The sequence below is a fragment of the Pteropus alecto genome, unplaced genomic scaffold, assembly GCF_000325575.1.
Source record: "Pteropus alecto unplaced genomic scaffold, ASM32557v1 scaffold78, whole genome shotgun sequence".
In the NCBI taxonomy this organism is placed as follows: Eukaryota; Metazoa; Chordata; class Mammalia; order Chiroptera; family Pteropodidae; genus Pteropus; species Pteropus alecto.
In genome coordinates, this window is record NW_006443124.1 from 4,997,899 (window position 1) to 5,014,195 (window position 16,297).

Consider the following 16,297-nt stretch of genomic DNA (forward strand, 5'->3'; position numbering starts at 1 on the left):
ATCCATAGGTCAAGTTGGGAATGGGTGGGGGTAGAATTAAAGAGGGAGGAAAAAAATAAATAAAATAAAAACATCAGGAAAAAAAAAAAAAGATTCAGCAAGCAATCCACAGATGCTGTGCTTATAGTTGCCTCAAAAGGCCACACCAGAAACCGAGGCCAACTGCCTCCAGTGTGAGTCTAGGTGCTGCTCAGCGAAGAGCACCTGACTTGCTTGCTGAGGATATACCTGGATGTGGGGTCCCCAGTTGGGGGAGGTGGAGTTTCAGGGAATCCTCTGGGCGGAGCAACCTCTGTTATCCAGTTTGATGATGTCACTGCTATGGCAGTGCTGTGTCACTACCCTGGGAGTGGGGAGGGCTCAACAGGGTACAATGGATACCTCTGGCACTTCTATACAAAGCAAGTCTCTTCTCGGCCCTCACTTGCACAGTGCTTTCCTGTAAGTCCCTGGTGCCCCCTGTGTGCAGCCAAATCAGCACTGGTGCTCAGAGCAAGCAGGGCTGTCACCTGCAAAAATCTGCTTGAAGACACGGCCCCTTTAAGAAGTGTCTGCCGTTGCCACAGCCTCCATCTAATTCAGCCACTGAGACATGGGCACACCCGTGTCCTCGTCTCGTCCTACCTCTGCCATTGCTTGGATTTCTCCCTATTTGTATGGCTTGTTCATCAAGATCCTAGGCGATTTTTCCTTGCTGCTGCTCCTTGTTTCCATCGCAATTTTGATTTGGTCACCAGAGGGATGAACCGAGCCTCTATCACCTATGCCATTTTTTTTTTCCGGCCCCAAGCCATAAAAAGTTTTTGGAAAAAAATGGAGAAAATCTTAAAAATCTAGGGCTAGGCAAAGAATTATTAGATTTGTCACCCGGGACACCTGTGGTGGGTCAGAGGATCACGCAGGATTCATTCTGAAAAAGTCTGCATTACCTGGTGCCAGAAGGAGGGCTGGAAGGGCAACCACAATTGTACCTTAGTCCAGTCCCCCTACCTCAAAAAATTCATTATTAAGATGTCAATTCTTTTCAACATGATCTACAGATTCAATGCAATGCCAATCAAAATCTCAGCAAGTTATTTTGCGGATATTGACAAACTGATTTTAAAGTTTATATGGAGAGGCAAAGACAGTGTGGTATCAATGACATACCACCTCATACCTGTTAGAATAGCTATTATCCATATTACAAGAAATAACAAGTGTTAGAGAGGATGTGCAAAAAAGGAAACCCTCATTTACTGCTAGTGGAAATGTAAATTGGTACACCCACTATGGAAAACAATATGGAAGTTCCCCCCCAAAATTAGAAACAATATAGAAGTTCCAAAAAAATAAAACTTTTTTAAAGAAAAAATGACCCAATAATCCCTCTTCTGGGTATCTACCTAAAAATTTTGAAAACATCTATTCATAAAAATATATGTAACCCTATGTTCATTGTAGCATTATTCATGATTGCCAAGATATAGAAACAACCTAAGTGTCCTTTGACAAATGACTGGATAAAGAAGATATTGTACATATATACAAGGGAATACTACTCAGCCATAGAAAGATGAAATATTGCCATTTGCAACAACATGGATAACCTTAAGAGTATCATGCTAAGTGAAATAAGTCAGATGGAAAAGAACAAGAACCACATGATTTCACTCATATGTGGGATATAAAACAGAAAATGACAAATAAACAAACAAACAAAAATAAACTCATAGACACAGACAACAGTATGGTGGTTACCAGAGGGAAAGAAGAGTGGGGGGAGGATAAAGAAGGTAAAAGGCGTCAAATATATGGTGATGGAAGAAAACTAGACTTTCGGTAGTGAGCACACAATGGAATTATGTAGATGTTGTATTACATAATTATAAATTTGAAACTTATGTAATGTTATTAACCAATGTTACCCCAATAAATTTAATTTTTTTAATGTAAAAGAAAAAAAAGACAGTGTGGTATCAGCAAAAGAATAGACAAATAGATCAACAGAACAGAATAGAAAGCCCAGAAATAGACCCACACAAATATAGCCAACTGTGACCTTTGACAAAGGAATGAAGGTAATTCAATAGAGAAAGGGGAATCTTTTCAACAAATGTCCAGTGCTGGAGCAACTGGAAACCCAAATGTAAATAAACAAACAAACAAACAAAAAAAGAATCTAGACACATAACCTTAACACCTGTCATAAAAATTAGTTCTCAGAATGAATCAATATGTCTAAGTGTAAAATGCAAAACTATAAAAGTTCCAGAAGATAACATAGGGGAAAATTTAGGTGACCCTGGGTTTGGTGATGACTTTTTAGATGTAACACTAAAAGCACAATCTAAAAAAAAAATTGATTTTGGATTTTGTTAAAATGTAAAACTCCTGCCCTAGGAGGGACACTTAAAAGAATGGAAACACAAGCCACAGACTGGGAGAAAATATGCGCAAAACACATATCTGATAAAGAACTTGTATCCAAAATATATGCTATAAATTGAATGTTTTTGCCCTCCCCCCCAATTCAAATGTTGAAATCTTAACCCCCAAGGTGATAATATTAAGAGGTAGGGCCTTTGGGAGGCTCCAACCTCATGAATGGAATTCGTGTCCTTATAAAGGAGACCTCACAGAGCTCCCTAGACTAGACCCCTTTCGCCATGTGAAAAAATGGCAATCTATTAACCAAACACAAATCTGCCAGTGCCACGATCCTGGACTTCCCAGTCTCCAGTACCATGAGAAATAAATTTGTTATTTATAAGCCACCCATTCTATGGTATTTTGTTATAGCTGCCCAAATAAACTAAGACAATATACAAAGAACTGTTAACATTCAACAAAACAATAAACTCAATTTAAAAATGGACAAAAGTCTGAACAGATCTCTCATCAAAGAAGTTATACAAATGGCGAAAAAAAAACCATTTGAAAGGAAGTTCAACATCATGTCATTTGAGAACTGCAAATTAAATAATAATGAGATATGACTACATGCCCACTGAAATGGCTAATATCCAAAACACCGACACCACCAAACACTGGCAAGGATGTGGAGCACTAGGGACTCTCATTAATTGTTGGTGGGAATGAAAAATGGTATATCCACTTTGTGAAACATTTTGGCAGTTATTTAGAAAACTAAACATAGGCTTACCACATGACAGCAATTGTACTTGTAGGTATTTACCTAAATGAGTCAAAAACTATGTCTACACACGATAAAAACCTGCATACAGCAGGTTTTATAGCAGCAATACCTAAATTGTACTTGTAGGTACAATACCTAAATGAGTCAAAAACTATGTCTACAGACGATAAAAACCTGCATACAGCAGGTTTTATAGCAGTTTTATTCATAACTGCCAAAAAATTAAAGCAATCAAGATATCCTTCAATAGATAGATACACAAGATGTGGTACTTTGGTAGAATGGAATATTATTGAATGATAAAAAAAGTGTTAAGCTATGAAAAGATATGGAGGAATCTTAAATGCATATTGCTAAGTCAAAGAAACCAGTTGAAAAGGCTAACTATATCATTCCAATCATATGTCACTCTGAAAAAGGTGAAATTATGGAGATAGTAAAAAGATGAGTGGTTACACAGAAGTTTGATTTGAGAGTGGGGGGGTGCGGTTAATAAGTGGAGCGCAGAGCATTTTTTAGGTCAATGAAACTATTCTGTGTGATACTCTAATGGTGGAAACATGATATTATGCATTTGTCAAAACTCACAGAACTGTAAAAAGAGTAAACTCTAATATAAACTATAGACTTTAGTTAATAATAATGTATCGATATTGGTTTATCAATTATAACAAGTATACCACACTAATGCAATATATTAATAATAGAAAACTGTAGGAGTGGGAAGAGAGAGCATATAGGTACTCTATATTTTCCGCAGAAATATTCTGTAAACCTCAAACTGTTCTAAAAATAAACTCTACCTAAAAATAGCATCAATAATATAACTTCAAATCAACTTCAGTTATTGAGGCCAAAAATTTAGGTAATACATTAGCAAACAAAATCCAACTACACATTATAAAAATAAGACATCATGACCAAGTGGAATTTATTCCAGACATGCAAGAATGAAATATTAGGAATTGCATTAGTATAATTCACCAAATCAAGAGATCTAATAAGAAAAGTCATAATATTTCCATATGTGATAAAAGGTCTTTCAATAATATTCAACATACATTCCAGATTTTTTAAATAATCAAAATAGGAGTTGCTAGTTATATCTCCAACCTGACTATGTGTGTGTATTACATTATACTTATTATATTTTATCATACATCACACATATATTATAATCATGTTAGGGATGCATCTTACTTAATAGGGAAACACTGGATGAATTCCAATAAAGGTCAGGAACAAGGTAAAGATGCTTCCTATTTCTACTACTATTTAGCACTGCATTGGAGGAATTATCCAATGCAATAAGAGCAAGGAGAATAGAACTATATAAATTGGAAAAGAAGTACAAAACAACTCAGACCAAGGTGTCAGGACATAAAATTCACACACAAAAATCAACAATCTTCATACACATAAGTAATAACAAGTTAGAAAGTGTTATGGAATATAAGATCCTATTGATAAATAGAAATGGATAAATTATTAAAAGTAAACTTATCAAGAAATGTGCAAAATTTCATATGTGGAAAAACTTAATGCACTTCTAAAAAACACGAGTGTGGACCTGAGCAACTGGAAAACAATCCTCATTCTTCGTGTAAGTTCTTTTGACTTAATATTATAAAGACATTAATTTTCTTCAAATTAATAGATAAGTTAATATGAGCCGAATAAAAAACCAACATTTTATGAGTACAGATAAACTGGAAAAATATACATACAAGAATAGAGAGGAATCACCTCACACTCACTAAGATGACTACTATAAAAAAAATAAAAATAACAAGTGTTGGCAAGGCTGTGGAGACATTGGAATCCTTGTGCATTTTGGTGGGAATGTAAAATGGTACATAGCTATGGAGAACAGTATGGAGGCTCCTCAAAAACTAAAGATAGAATTACCATACGATCCAGCAATTCCATTTCTGGGTATATATCCAAAATAATTGAAAAAAAGGACCATGACAAGATACCTATGCACCCATCTTCATAGCAGCACTATTCACAGGAGGTGGACACAACTCATTTCCAAAAACAGATGAATGAATAAACAAAATATTGTATATACATACAATATTATCTTATAGTATATAGTTAGAATATTATTTGGCCTTAAAAAGAAAGGAAATTCTGTCACATGGATGAACCTTGAGCACATAATGCTAAACTGAATCACAAAAAGACAAATACTGTATTCCACTTGTTGCTAATATGAAGTACCTAGAGTAGTTAAATTCATAAAAGATAGAAATTAGAATGGTGGTTTCTAGGGGCTGGAGGCATAGGTTGCAGGTAGAGAGTTTAATAGAGTTTCAGTTTTGCAAAATGAAAAGAGTTCTGGAGGTGAGTGGTGGTGATGATTACATAACAATGTGAATGTAATTAATACCACTGATCTCTTAAAAATGGTTATGATGACAAACTTTAGCTATATGTATTTTATCATATTTAAAACTTTTTTAAGGAAAAAAAATGAGTTTGCTTCCAGATTTCCACAGAATAATGCCACCACCTAAATTTGAATCTCTCCACCCTTCTTAAAAACAAATAAACAAAAAGAAAAGTTAATAAAACTACCTATGGCTACAGCATAACTTGGAGACAACGAATATTTTAAATATCATTTTATACATATAAAGAGGTAAGTATACATCCCAAGCCAGCAATCCAGTTACAAAGCCATGCAATAGAAGGGAGGCCAAGATAGTATAGAAAAGACTAGAGAGCGGCAGAGGCCTAGCAATAATGGAAGACAGATAAAATCAACACCAAAAGAGGAGAGACCCGGTTTGAGTGGAGAAATGCTGACAGTAGGTTTGAAACCTACTGGTGGATGAAAGAAATTGAGGACTCTGAAAAGGGGGCCTGAAATGGCAGTCTTGGGAAGACATCTGATCTGGAGGAAAGAGGTGACTTGAAAGGGAGGTATCCCTCGAGGGCTTGATGGTGAAGAGAAAGAAGGAAGCAAGCAATGAAAACGAAGACTACTATAGAATTGAAAGAGAACCACAAAATCAGAACATCTATCAACCTGGGCTCCACCCCACAAAAAGTGTCTTCCATTTGGAAAAAGTGCACTTCATTCTACCAACAGTAGAGGGCACTCTTAAGCCTGATAAAGCATCCAACTGCCTGCTTCGTTTGCAATTGCTGAAACTGGAAAATAAAGACACTTCGATATGAACAGGAAATGGCAGGCATAATACTACATAAAGACAACAAAAAAATGAGAGTAGTTTTAAAAACTAACCATGAGACAGGAAAACTGAAACACAATACTCCAGCCTGAATTAAATAACCTCAAACAGTCATTTGGTGATATGAAAAAATACTGTGAATAAGAAAAAAACTCAGAACAAGAATTGACAAAAAACAAAGAAATCTAAGGCAAGAGTTAGACAAAATTGGGAGAAAATGAAGAAAAATACAAATTATCTCAAGGGGGAAAAAAAGACTAAGCGATAAGATGTCCAAGAGAAAGAGATTTTACTTAAAATATAACTGGTACTGAGGAAAGGAATTAATAGAGCCAAGAAAATAAAAATAAAATCAAGAAAGCAGTAAGAAGGATCAGAGAGAAAATGCTAGATACAGAGAAGTTTCAACATATATAGTACCTGAAGAAGAAAAACAAAATAATGAAACAAATATAATATTCAAAATTATAATACAAGAAAACTTTCTAGAAATAAAACTTGAATCTACACATCAAAAAGGTCTTCCATGAACCTAGGAAAACTGATATGGAATGGTGAACTCTGAGATATATCTTAGAAAATAAATTAGATTTGAAATAAAAAATCCTCTGGGCTTTAGGCAAAACGACCAAATTATTTTATGATAGAACAAAATTCAGGTTTGTATCAAGTTCCGCAACCAAATAGAAAGCAAAAAAGTTTTTAAAAACTCAAGGAAAAGAAATGTGAACCAAGATTTTATATCCAGGCAATCTGTCCATCGCGTACCAATCAGTTTTAAATATGCAAGAACTAGCCCAGGAATAAATCCTCACTTATATGGTCAATTAATCTACAAAAAGACAAGGATGTACAATGGAATAGAGACAGCCTCTTCAATAAGTGATGTTGGGAAAACTGAACAGATACATGCAAAAAAATGAAACTGAACCACTTTCTTATACCATATATGAAAATAAACTCAAAATGGATTAAGGACTTAAATGTAAAACCTGGAACCATAAAACTCCTAGAATGAAACATAGGCAGTAAATTCTTTAACATTACTCTTAACGGTATTTTTTGGGATATGTTTCCTCAGGCAAGGGCAATAAAAGTAAAAAAAAAAAAAAAAGGGACTACATTAAACTAAAAAGTTTTTGCACAGTGAAGGAAACCACCAACGAAACAAAAAGACAATCTACTGAATGGAAGAAGATATTTGCAAATGATATATCTGATAAAGAATTAATATCCAAAATATATTTTAAAACTCATAAAATAGTATAAAAGTTTTGTTTTCTAAAAACATGACTAAAAAAATAGAAGTGAGGAAAGAAAGGGAAAAATAGAATAAACTGTTATATAAGTAATAGGAGGTGTCGATACAGCTGACAAAATAATACAGACCAAGTAAGAAAAAGGACCTTGAGGACATTAGAAAAGATACAAACATATGGTAACTATGGGAACAAAACCACAAATATTACTAAACACCAAAAGTAATTTTTAAAGTAAGTTTTTTTGTTTGAGATTATATTTGTTTTAGCACTTCCTTACTTTCTGGCACTCTAGGTTTCATCTCTCTATTTCCTGCCCCAATCCTAACATCAGGATCCATTTCTCCAAGGAGCCCTGGTTGCTTGTAGAAAGTGAGCTGAAAATTGACTGGCAACACGGTCGCTTTTGGTGCTCTGGGTAGGGGAGGAATATCAAAATAAGTAATCAAAGCTGATTACTGGAAAAATGAAGAAAACTGCTACGGCAAAAGGACTGGAAAGCGCCCGCGGGTCTCGAACCACCCTATGGAGAGTGATTTTAAGCATGGATTGCTGAACGCGAAGGAACCGCTGAGCTAAAGCCAGCCCAACTGCACTTCCTGGATTATGTTATCTTTACTGTCAAGAAAGACTTGCGTCACAATAAGTCGACTAAAATAAGGGTGATCCAGGATGATTTACTTTCTGAAAAAAAAAAAAGTTCGATCCACTCTACCCCAACCACACACTTAGAGAGTGCATATTAGACACAACAATAAGAACTCAGGTCTCCCCTAAACCCCAGTGAGCTCTTGCGTATTTGCTTCAGGACTTATTCTCTCCAACTACGCAGCGGTCCCCTTGTCCACCACAAATCTCTGGATGCCCGCTGCAGCCTCTGCGCTTCCCCAACCAACCATACGGGGTCACTGTGATCAAATCAACTCGCAGACAATGCCCCAGTCAGGAGAATGGAATCTTTACATGCAACAAATTCTATTTCAGGCCTTTTCTTGAACTTCGCGGCTAAATCAGAGAAACCCTACAGCTCCTCTCCCAGGTGTTATGCATATTACTTCTTCTGTTACTACTTTAAAAATTTTTAAATCCCACACGAACACCCTATTCCTTTTATGAATACTGTAAATAGCTAAGCACTCTTCACTTTTCTTCAGGTAACCAAGACTTGTGCATCCCTCCAGTCCTTTTCCTCAATCTATATATTTAACTGTACACACAGTATAGTTTTATGATGGGGGGCTTTTTGGGGAATCAATTTGTTGGGTATTGTTTATGTGTTTGTTAACAGTATGTTTTGAAGCTTTTTCTTGTCAGTTCATATAGATCTAATTCACATATATTGTAATGGCTGCATTATATTCGAGTATAAATGTGCCAGTTTTAAATGCTTCACTGTTATAAAAACAAAGCTGCTGTAACATCCTTCTATGTATATGTACACATGTGCAAGAATGTTGGCAGGATAACTTGAGAATTACTGGATTAAAGATGTCTTCACATTTAAATTTTTGGAGGGGGGTATGGGAAACATGCAAAAGCCTCTGGAGGTGCCTGAATCATCTGAAACCATACCGATCTTTTGTTCCCCAAATACTTTAAATGGCAACTCCACAAAAAAGTAAATTCCACAAGTGAGGTGCCTTGCCCCATAAGTTACTACCAGAGCTGAGAATGTGCTCAGCATCTCAGGACCCACTGAATAAATGAACACAAGTAGGCCAGTCACAGGCATATCCCTCAACCAGAATGTAAAATTTCCATGGGTTTTAGAAAGACCACAAACATCAAAGAAGTTTCTCTGCCAGATATTTGCGTTCTCTGGGATTGCTCTGGGCTCCTAAGTTTCCAGCCCATCTTCTTCCCCTTTCCAACTCACTTTGACCCAGACACGCCCCTTGGAGACTCAAACCACTTGCCAGTCCCTGAGAATGTGGAATTTAGAATTGCTTTTTAGCAGAATCAGAGGTAAGATTCCACTGTACCAAAGGGGGAGGGAAATCATCTGAAGCCAAACTGAAATAGTCTCCTGAAAAATGAATACTGAACCATGAAAGGAACTCAGCTGATACCGTCTCTAGCCTGCCTCGAATGCGGGAGCAAAAAGATCCAACCAATGAGTAGATTCTTACCCAAGGACCTATAGAGCACATAATCATGACAAAGCAAGCACCCGCTAACCAGCCCGCAGTTGGGCAACAAATACTGTATGTAAAACTTTGAGCCAGGGCTTTAGCCAATAGACAGATACACTCAGTGTTCCCAGTGGCAAGATTCAGCATCAGAAATAAAATAGGCAAAAGACATGCTGGACAAAAAGGGAAATTTGTACAAAAGCCCAAAGGCAAGAGTATGGTACTTTTGGAGACCCACAAGTGGTTCAGATGCTAAAGGTGTTCAGTGGAACTAGATGAGGCAGAGAATGTAAATAAACCATATGGTGGTGGCCTTGTTAACCTAAGAGCCTGATTTTCAGGGTATAGAACTAGCTAAAATTATTACAGAACTAACCTGTTTGGAGTTTGTATAACTTTTGTTTTCTTAAAGGACTGATTTTTTTTTCTCCCTCTGCATCCATGGGACCTAGTACTGTACCCGATCCAGGGAGTATCAAAGTTGTTTTTTCTTTAGTTAACCAGTCTGTGCCATCTAATTCTCAAGTTAGACCAAAGTAGGGAAGGCAGCTTCCCAATGGTTCTCAATGGGGCTGGGAGAATGGATTTCACTCCTACTCCTCCCAGGGACACAGACATCTTTAGTTGTCATAATTTGGGGAAGGGGTGCTACTGGCATCCAATGAGTGGAGGCTAGGGATACTGCTAAACATCCTATAATGCAAAAAGAATTACACAAAGAATTAGCCCCAAATGTCAGCGGTGCCAAGAATGAGTAACCCTGTGCCTAACCTAACTGCCATAGTAAGAAAAGCATTAAATTCAACCCTGAGCTCTGCTGTTTCAAAAACAAGATCAAAGGAGGCTAAAATTACAGGAAAATATTTGGTCAAACTCCTCTAGACACAGATCCCATCAGCGGAAAACACAACTCAGGCTGAAGGAACCTAGGGGAAGAAAGTGACAGGGCTCAACTGAAGGGAGAAGAAAGAATAAACTCTACATGGAAATCCTTGGTGTGGGAAGAAAAAACAACACACAGGGAAGAATATGGAATGTTCCCACAAAATGTGAAACAGGCCCAGTCAATGCCATTTATTGTACATGTTGAACAGCCTCTGAGACCCAAGGGCTCCCATATGAGGTTTTTTTTTTTCCTTTTTCTTTTTTGCATCGAACAGGTTCTTCCAAGAGCCTGTTCACAAGGAAGACAAAAACAGAGTAATCCTCAATAAAATAAAACAAACATGAAAAGCTAAACAGTCTAGATATGAAAAAAAAAACGAAAGTAAAAAAAAAAAACAACAAAAACCACACCACTCATCCCATTTAATTTCCTGTTACATGCACTGAGGAAACTGAGAACATCAGGCCCCAAGGCAGCAATGCTGAGGTTCCCTCTATGTGACAGATTCATGCACACACATCCACACATACCACTGACCCAGGCAGAAGTACACATGCATGCACAGGCAGCCAAAGAACCACAGTGAGAGATGAGGGAAAGGGGAGGGGGGGCTGGTCAAGGATATAGTATCAATTAGAGACTGGGGACCCAGAGAACTTTCGCTGCAGGCTAAGCGAAAGTCAAAATTAAAACAAAGGCAGAACACAGGAAAAATGTCAGATGCTCAGAGAGGAGATTCGATAGATGAAGAGGGAAAGATGCAGGAGAAGTTTCTGGGAAGCAGCCTCAGAAGAGGATGATTTTTTTTTTTTTTTTTATTGGGAACTCAGATGAGCAGAGGTCCTGTGACTCCAGTGATACACTGAGGCTGAAGGAATATGCCACTGCATTACCTCTGCCTCCTGTGCTCTCTCTCAAGGTAGAGGGAAACCACAAATGCCCACCCTCTAGCCCTCCCCATTGCCACTCTTAAGGACTCCCCAAAAAATGACCCCACGCACACACACAAAGTTAAGCCCAGGAAAGGGCCAAACATAGAAAGCCTCAGTAACTCTTCTTTGTGGAACCAAAGCCAGAGAAGCCCATCACAGCTGCCATTTCATCATCCTCCTCAAATGTCAAGTCCTCCTCAGCCCTCCTTTTCTTCTCCTTCTGTTTCTCTTTCTTGTAGGCTTTGGCCTTTTCCTCCTAGGAGGGAAATCATACAGAATCAGTTCAGACTCCTGAGCCAAACATTGTTGAAAGAGACAGATGAGCTTCAAGATTCCTTTCTATCTTTAGGAGAAAATAGTTAAAGACAAGTAAAACTGCAAGAGCAAAGGAAAAGCCACAGTAAAGACTATAAGGGATAATAAAGAAAAGTTTCAGCTTGTGGAGAGCAGTTCTCATTCCGACTTTCCAGTTCATTTCTAATTCTTAACAAGATTATGGGAGCAAAACTATTTAATAGAATTTAATATTCTGGGGAATGTAGTATATGTCAGGAACTGATCTAAGTGCTTTATACAGATTATATACTAAGATCTCTAATATGGGGAAACTGAGGCACGAACAGGTTATATATCCATAGCCCGTGAATGTAGGAAACAGAATTTGATCCAGTCAGCCTGGTTCCATGGGCCTCCTGGGGACTAAGTGCATTTAGTTAATCCCCTCTGTAGTAAAAAAAAAAAAAAGTATGGCCTAGAGAATCCAGGAGCCATCTCCTTCAGAGTCCCAAACAAGGGCAATGTTTCTCCTAATATACAGAAATTCAGGAACTACAGCTATCCTCTAGGGGTGACAATGGAATGAGGAAGAAAGCCTCCCTGTGATTCATAACATAAAATTCTAAGCTGGGGGAGGGAGAGGGAAGACAGTAGAGCCTGACCTCTTCTCTGAGCTCCTTCATCCTTTCCTCAAAATCATAATCCTTCTGCTTCTCTTCCATCTTCTTCTTATTGACTTCAAAACGTTTTTTCACCTGATCCAAGGTGGAACGTTCCACACGCATAGACATGCCCAGGTTCCGCTGATCTGGGTGGGATTAGCAGTGAAGAAGGTATGGTCGTTATAACACCTGCAGCCCCTCAAAAAGTCTTTTCCTGACATCTTTAAAAACCATCTTCTCATAAAACACAAAGCAAAAAAAAATCATAGCTGAAAGTAATTCCCTTGGCTTTACTTGTTCCCAGAAACAGCAGCCCCAGACAACAAGATGCAGATGGCTTTCAACTGCCATTACTGAGCTGATATATGTCAGTGGGGACAGCTGAGTCCATGGTTTTGGCTTGTTGAGAGCCACGAACAGTGTCTTACCTCATGGCCTCCAGAAACATTAGATAATAAGTAAAGGATAACCTGCACTAAGGCAACTAGAGAATTCCCCAGGCATTAAAAAAACGGCAAAATAAGGGATGGCTCCATAGTGTAGTGGTTAGCACGTCTGCTTTGCATGCAGAAGCTCCTGGGTTCACGCCCCAAGTGGAGCCATGGACCATACCCCAGGTGTGCCAGGCCCTCGGTGCACCAGGCCCCGAGTGCACGCCACGAGCATGTGGGATGGGACACCTCGCCTTCAGAGATCCAGTACTTAAGGGGAAACAGCAACATCCATGGGTCAGGGGTAGAAGCGGGGAGGGGGAGATTAAAGAGGGGAAGGGAAGAGCACAATAGAACCAACCCTTCCCCCGACCCCCCACTGTAAAGCCCAATCCCAGCCCCAGTCACAAACTACCTCCGAGCCTTACGTTTCTTTCCATTAATGTGATCCAGGAAGTTGATGGAGTCCTTCACAACACAGTCACAGACATTGCAGTAATACCTATCAAACATAAATAGCACTTGAGTCAAATCGGGCTCTAAGGATCTTATTTGTTTCAACCAAGAAATTTGTACTTCTAGGTAAAAATTCTTTTTAGAAACAGGTACCTCTGACTTCCAAAAAGCCTTAACTCTTAGAAGAATGTGGTAGCTAACCTTCGAGATGGCCCCACAATGATCTCCACCCTCCTGGTATTTCTATGCCGTTTAGTCCTCTCCCAGTTTGTAACAGGGTTTGTCTGCGTGACCAATAGAATATGTCAAAAGTGATGCTATGTCAATTCCAAGATTAAGTTATTAAAAAAAACATGGCTTCTGTCTTAGTCTGTCCATGTGGATCACTTGCTCTAGGAAAGCCACTTGTTTTGTTGTGAGAAGAACTGTGGAGAGGCCCATAGAATGAAGAACTGAGGTCGCCAAACCAAGCCATGTTGACAGATGTTGGAAGATCTTGCAGCCCCACTTATACCTCAAATGAATGCAGACCCAGCAGACACCTTAATTTCAGCTTTTTGAGAGACCCTGAGCCAGAACCACCTAGGTAAGCCTTTCCCAGATTCCTCGCCCACAGAAACTGTGAACTATTTATTTTATGCTGCTAAATTTTGGGTTAATTTACATAGCAATAGATTACTAATACAGAAAAGGATGACAACAGTTGATTTGCTAAGTAGCTCAGAGAAGTATCACTCTGCTATCTGTGTTGCCTTCCTACTGGAAAACTAACTTAAACAGAGAGGTAGTAGGCAAAAGGATGAAGAGTTCTTGTGAGACCCTTCTTCCTATAGGTTATAGTCTTGGTCTAGGAGAACGGTGCACAATCAGGCAATCCATAACAACTACTGCCTTTACAGCAAGTCTGGAACCTCAACCCCCTTTATTCACCATCAACAGCTCCCAGACTCCATTCTAGCTCCACCTAACTTCTCCTTTAGAAATCTCCTCAGTAGTCCTTTCTTTCATTTGTTCCTTGGCAGGAGAACAAATCATCCCTTTTAAGATATTAAGTAGTTACAATGCTAATATGAAGAAGCCTACAGAGTGATCACCCTACTAAAGATATTATCATGTTAACCCGAGACCATGGGAGATAAAGAAAAATAAATTTAAGAATGGAATTACAAGCAACAAGATTGTTAACCTGGGGCCATGAACCCTTCTAAAACAACATAGTTTATTAGACCTAAAAACAACATAGTTTATTAGACCTACTCCTGGCTACAGAGTAAGATGAAAAAGCCACTCACCCTCCCATCTCAGATTGTGGAGTGGTCTTGGTAATGACAATGGTCTTTCCAAGCTTAGATTCCAAATCCACTTTGTAGTCCCTATGCCGGAGAAGCTCCCGCTTGACTGGTTGCACTGGTTTTCCTGAAATATAATGGGAAAAGAAGTCCCCTCAACATTGCAGTCTTTCAACCAGATAGGAAAAAGCCATGCGTGAAACCCAAAATCTAGATTTATTCTCATTTCTGTTTTGAAACCTGAAGCAAAGGATATAATGTAATGGGCACTTCTAGCAGCAGCTAGGGAGCATATGAACAGGAAAAATGTTAAGCAACTCTTAACTCGCTACAGCTTTTCTCCACTTTAAAACCAACAAGTCTAAAGGCAATGTTTTCTATTCATTAACTGAATTGAAGGGAGGAGTTCTGAATTTCAAAAAAAGCAACCTTTTTAAAGAAGAGCAAGCACACTCTAATGCTTTCAGATACCACAGATATAACCTCTCCTGACAGCTGAGGAAAATTTAAAAACAGAAAACCAATGTTTAGAAATTACCTGTTACATGCCAAACACTACAAGTTACATAAAAACTAAAAAGGTTAGTGTGTGTAAGGTGGTTTGTAAGTAAAGTGAAAGAAAAATGTACAAATGTGAAAACGTGAGAAAATCAGACATTTCTTTCTGTAGAGTGGAATCTCTAGGAGAGAGGTACCAATTCCCTGACATTGTACAAGGCACAGAGAATAGCACTAAGCACCATCTTAAACAATCGCACCTTCTGGGTACCCTTGCTCTTCTCAGACTATAAAAAAAGGTTTTGTTTGGGCCAGGAATGTTCTTCTCCCCCTTAAGTAATTTCAAGTGAAAAAAGGGGTCTTCAAGAGCAGTAAGGCACACCAGCAAAATACTCCGCTAACTTCTCTGTCACTACCATGGATTCCATTCTCCATATTTCGAGAAAGTACTAAATAAACCAAACAAAGGGAGGGCAAGAAAGCAGAGGACAACAGAGCTGGAAAGCACCTCAAAACCCCTTTAGTACATCTCCTCGCTCTCATTTTATATATGAAGAATCAAGGACCAGGGAGGCAGCGCTCAGCCAGGGTAAGAGGACAGTGTATTTCAACTCCCTACCCGCTGTCCCGCCTCTGCATCGCCTCTACGATACCCTTAACCCCTTGACAGAGCAGGCACCCACCATCCTTCTTTTCTCTCTCTTCCGTGAGCCTCTTCTCGGCGAGCTTCTCATATTCATCTTTGTCCCACTTTCGGCGAAAGTCCAAGTTTTTTGTCTGTGAGGAAAAAAACCCCTCGAGATTCGTCGCTAATCTTGTCGGACCCCTAGAGAAATCGCATCATCACCGCTAAGGCGGCCCTGGTAACTGTCCAGAGCGAAGCCTCTCCGGACCGCATCAAGAGGCTGAGGTGGCCTCAGGACCCCAACCCGAGAGACCTCCGCCATTCCACTGACCCTGCGCCAGGGCCTTAAGGGGAAGCTCTTGCACCCGGGCCATAGAATCGCAAGGAGATGTTGGGAAGCCAGTGGGGTGCAGGATATTCTGCGTTGAGAAACCACCCGCTACCTCCCGACCTCCTCAAACCTCCTCCTCACAGACAACACCTACCCCGCTGCCCGACGCCATCTTCAC

At 39.0% G+C, this 16,297-nt stretch overlaps 1 protein-coding gene across 1 annotated transcript; it reads right to left on the reverse strand.

Annotated features, from left to right (window-relative positions):
* Positions 1-10,781: 10,781 nt before the first annotated feature.
* ZMAT2 (zinc finger matrin-type 2) lies at positions 10,782-16,291 on the reverse strand. Its single transcript, XM_006923037.3, has 6 exons — positions 16,274-16,291; positions 15,847-15,940; positions 14,669-14,792; positions 13,349-13,422; positions 12,490-12,635; positions 10,782-11,807 (listed from the first exon to the last, which is right to left on the reverse strand). The coding sequence occupies exons 1-6, from the start codon at positions 16,289-16,291 to the stop codon at positions 11,664-11,666; spliced, it is 600 nt and encodes a 199-aa protein (XP_006923099.1). The 3' UTR covers positions 10,782-11,663.
* Between the last annotated feature and the right edge of the window lie 6 nt (positions 16,292-16,297).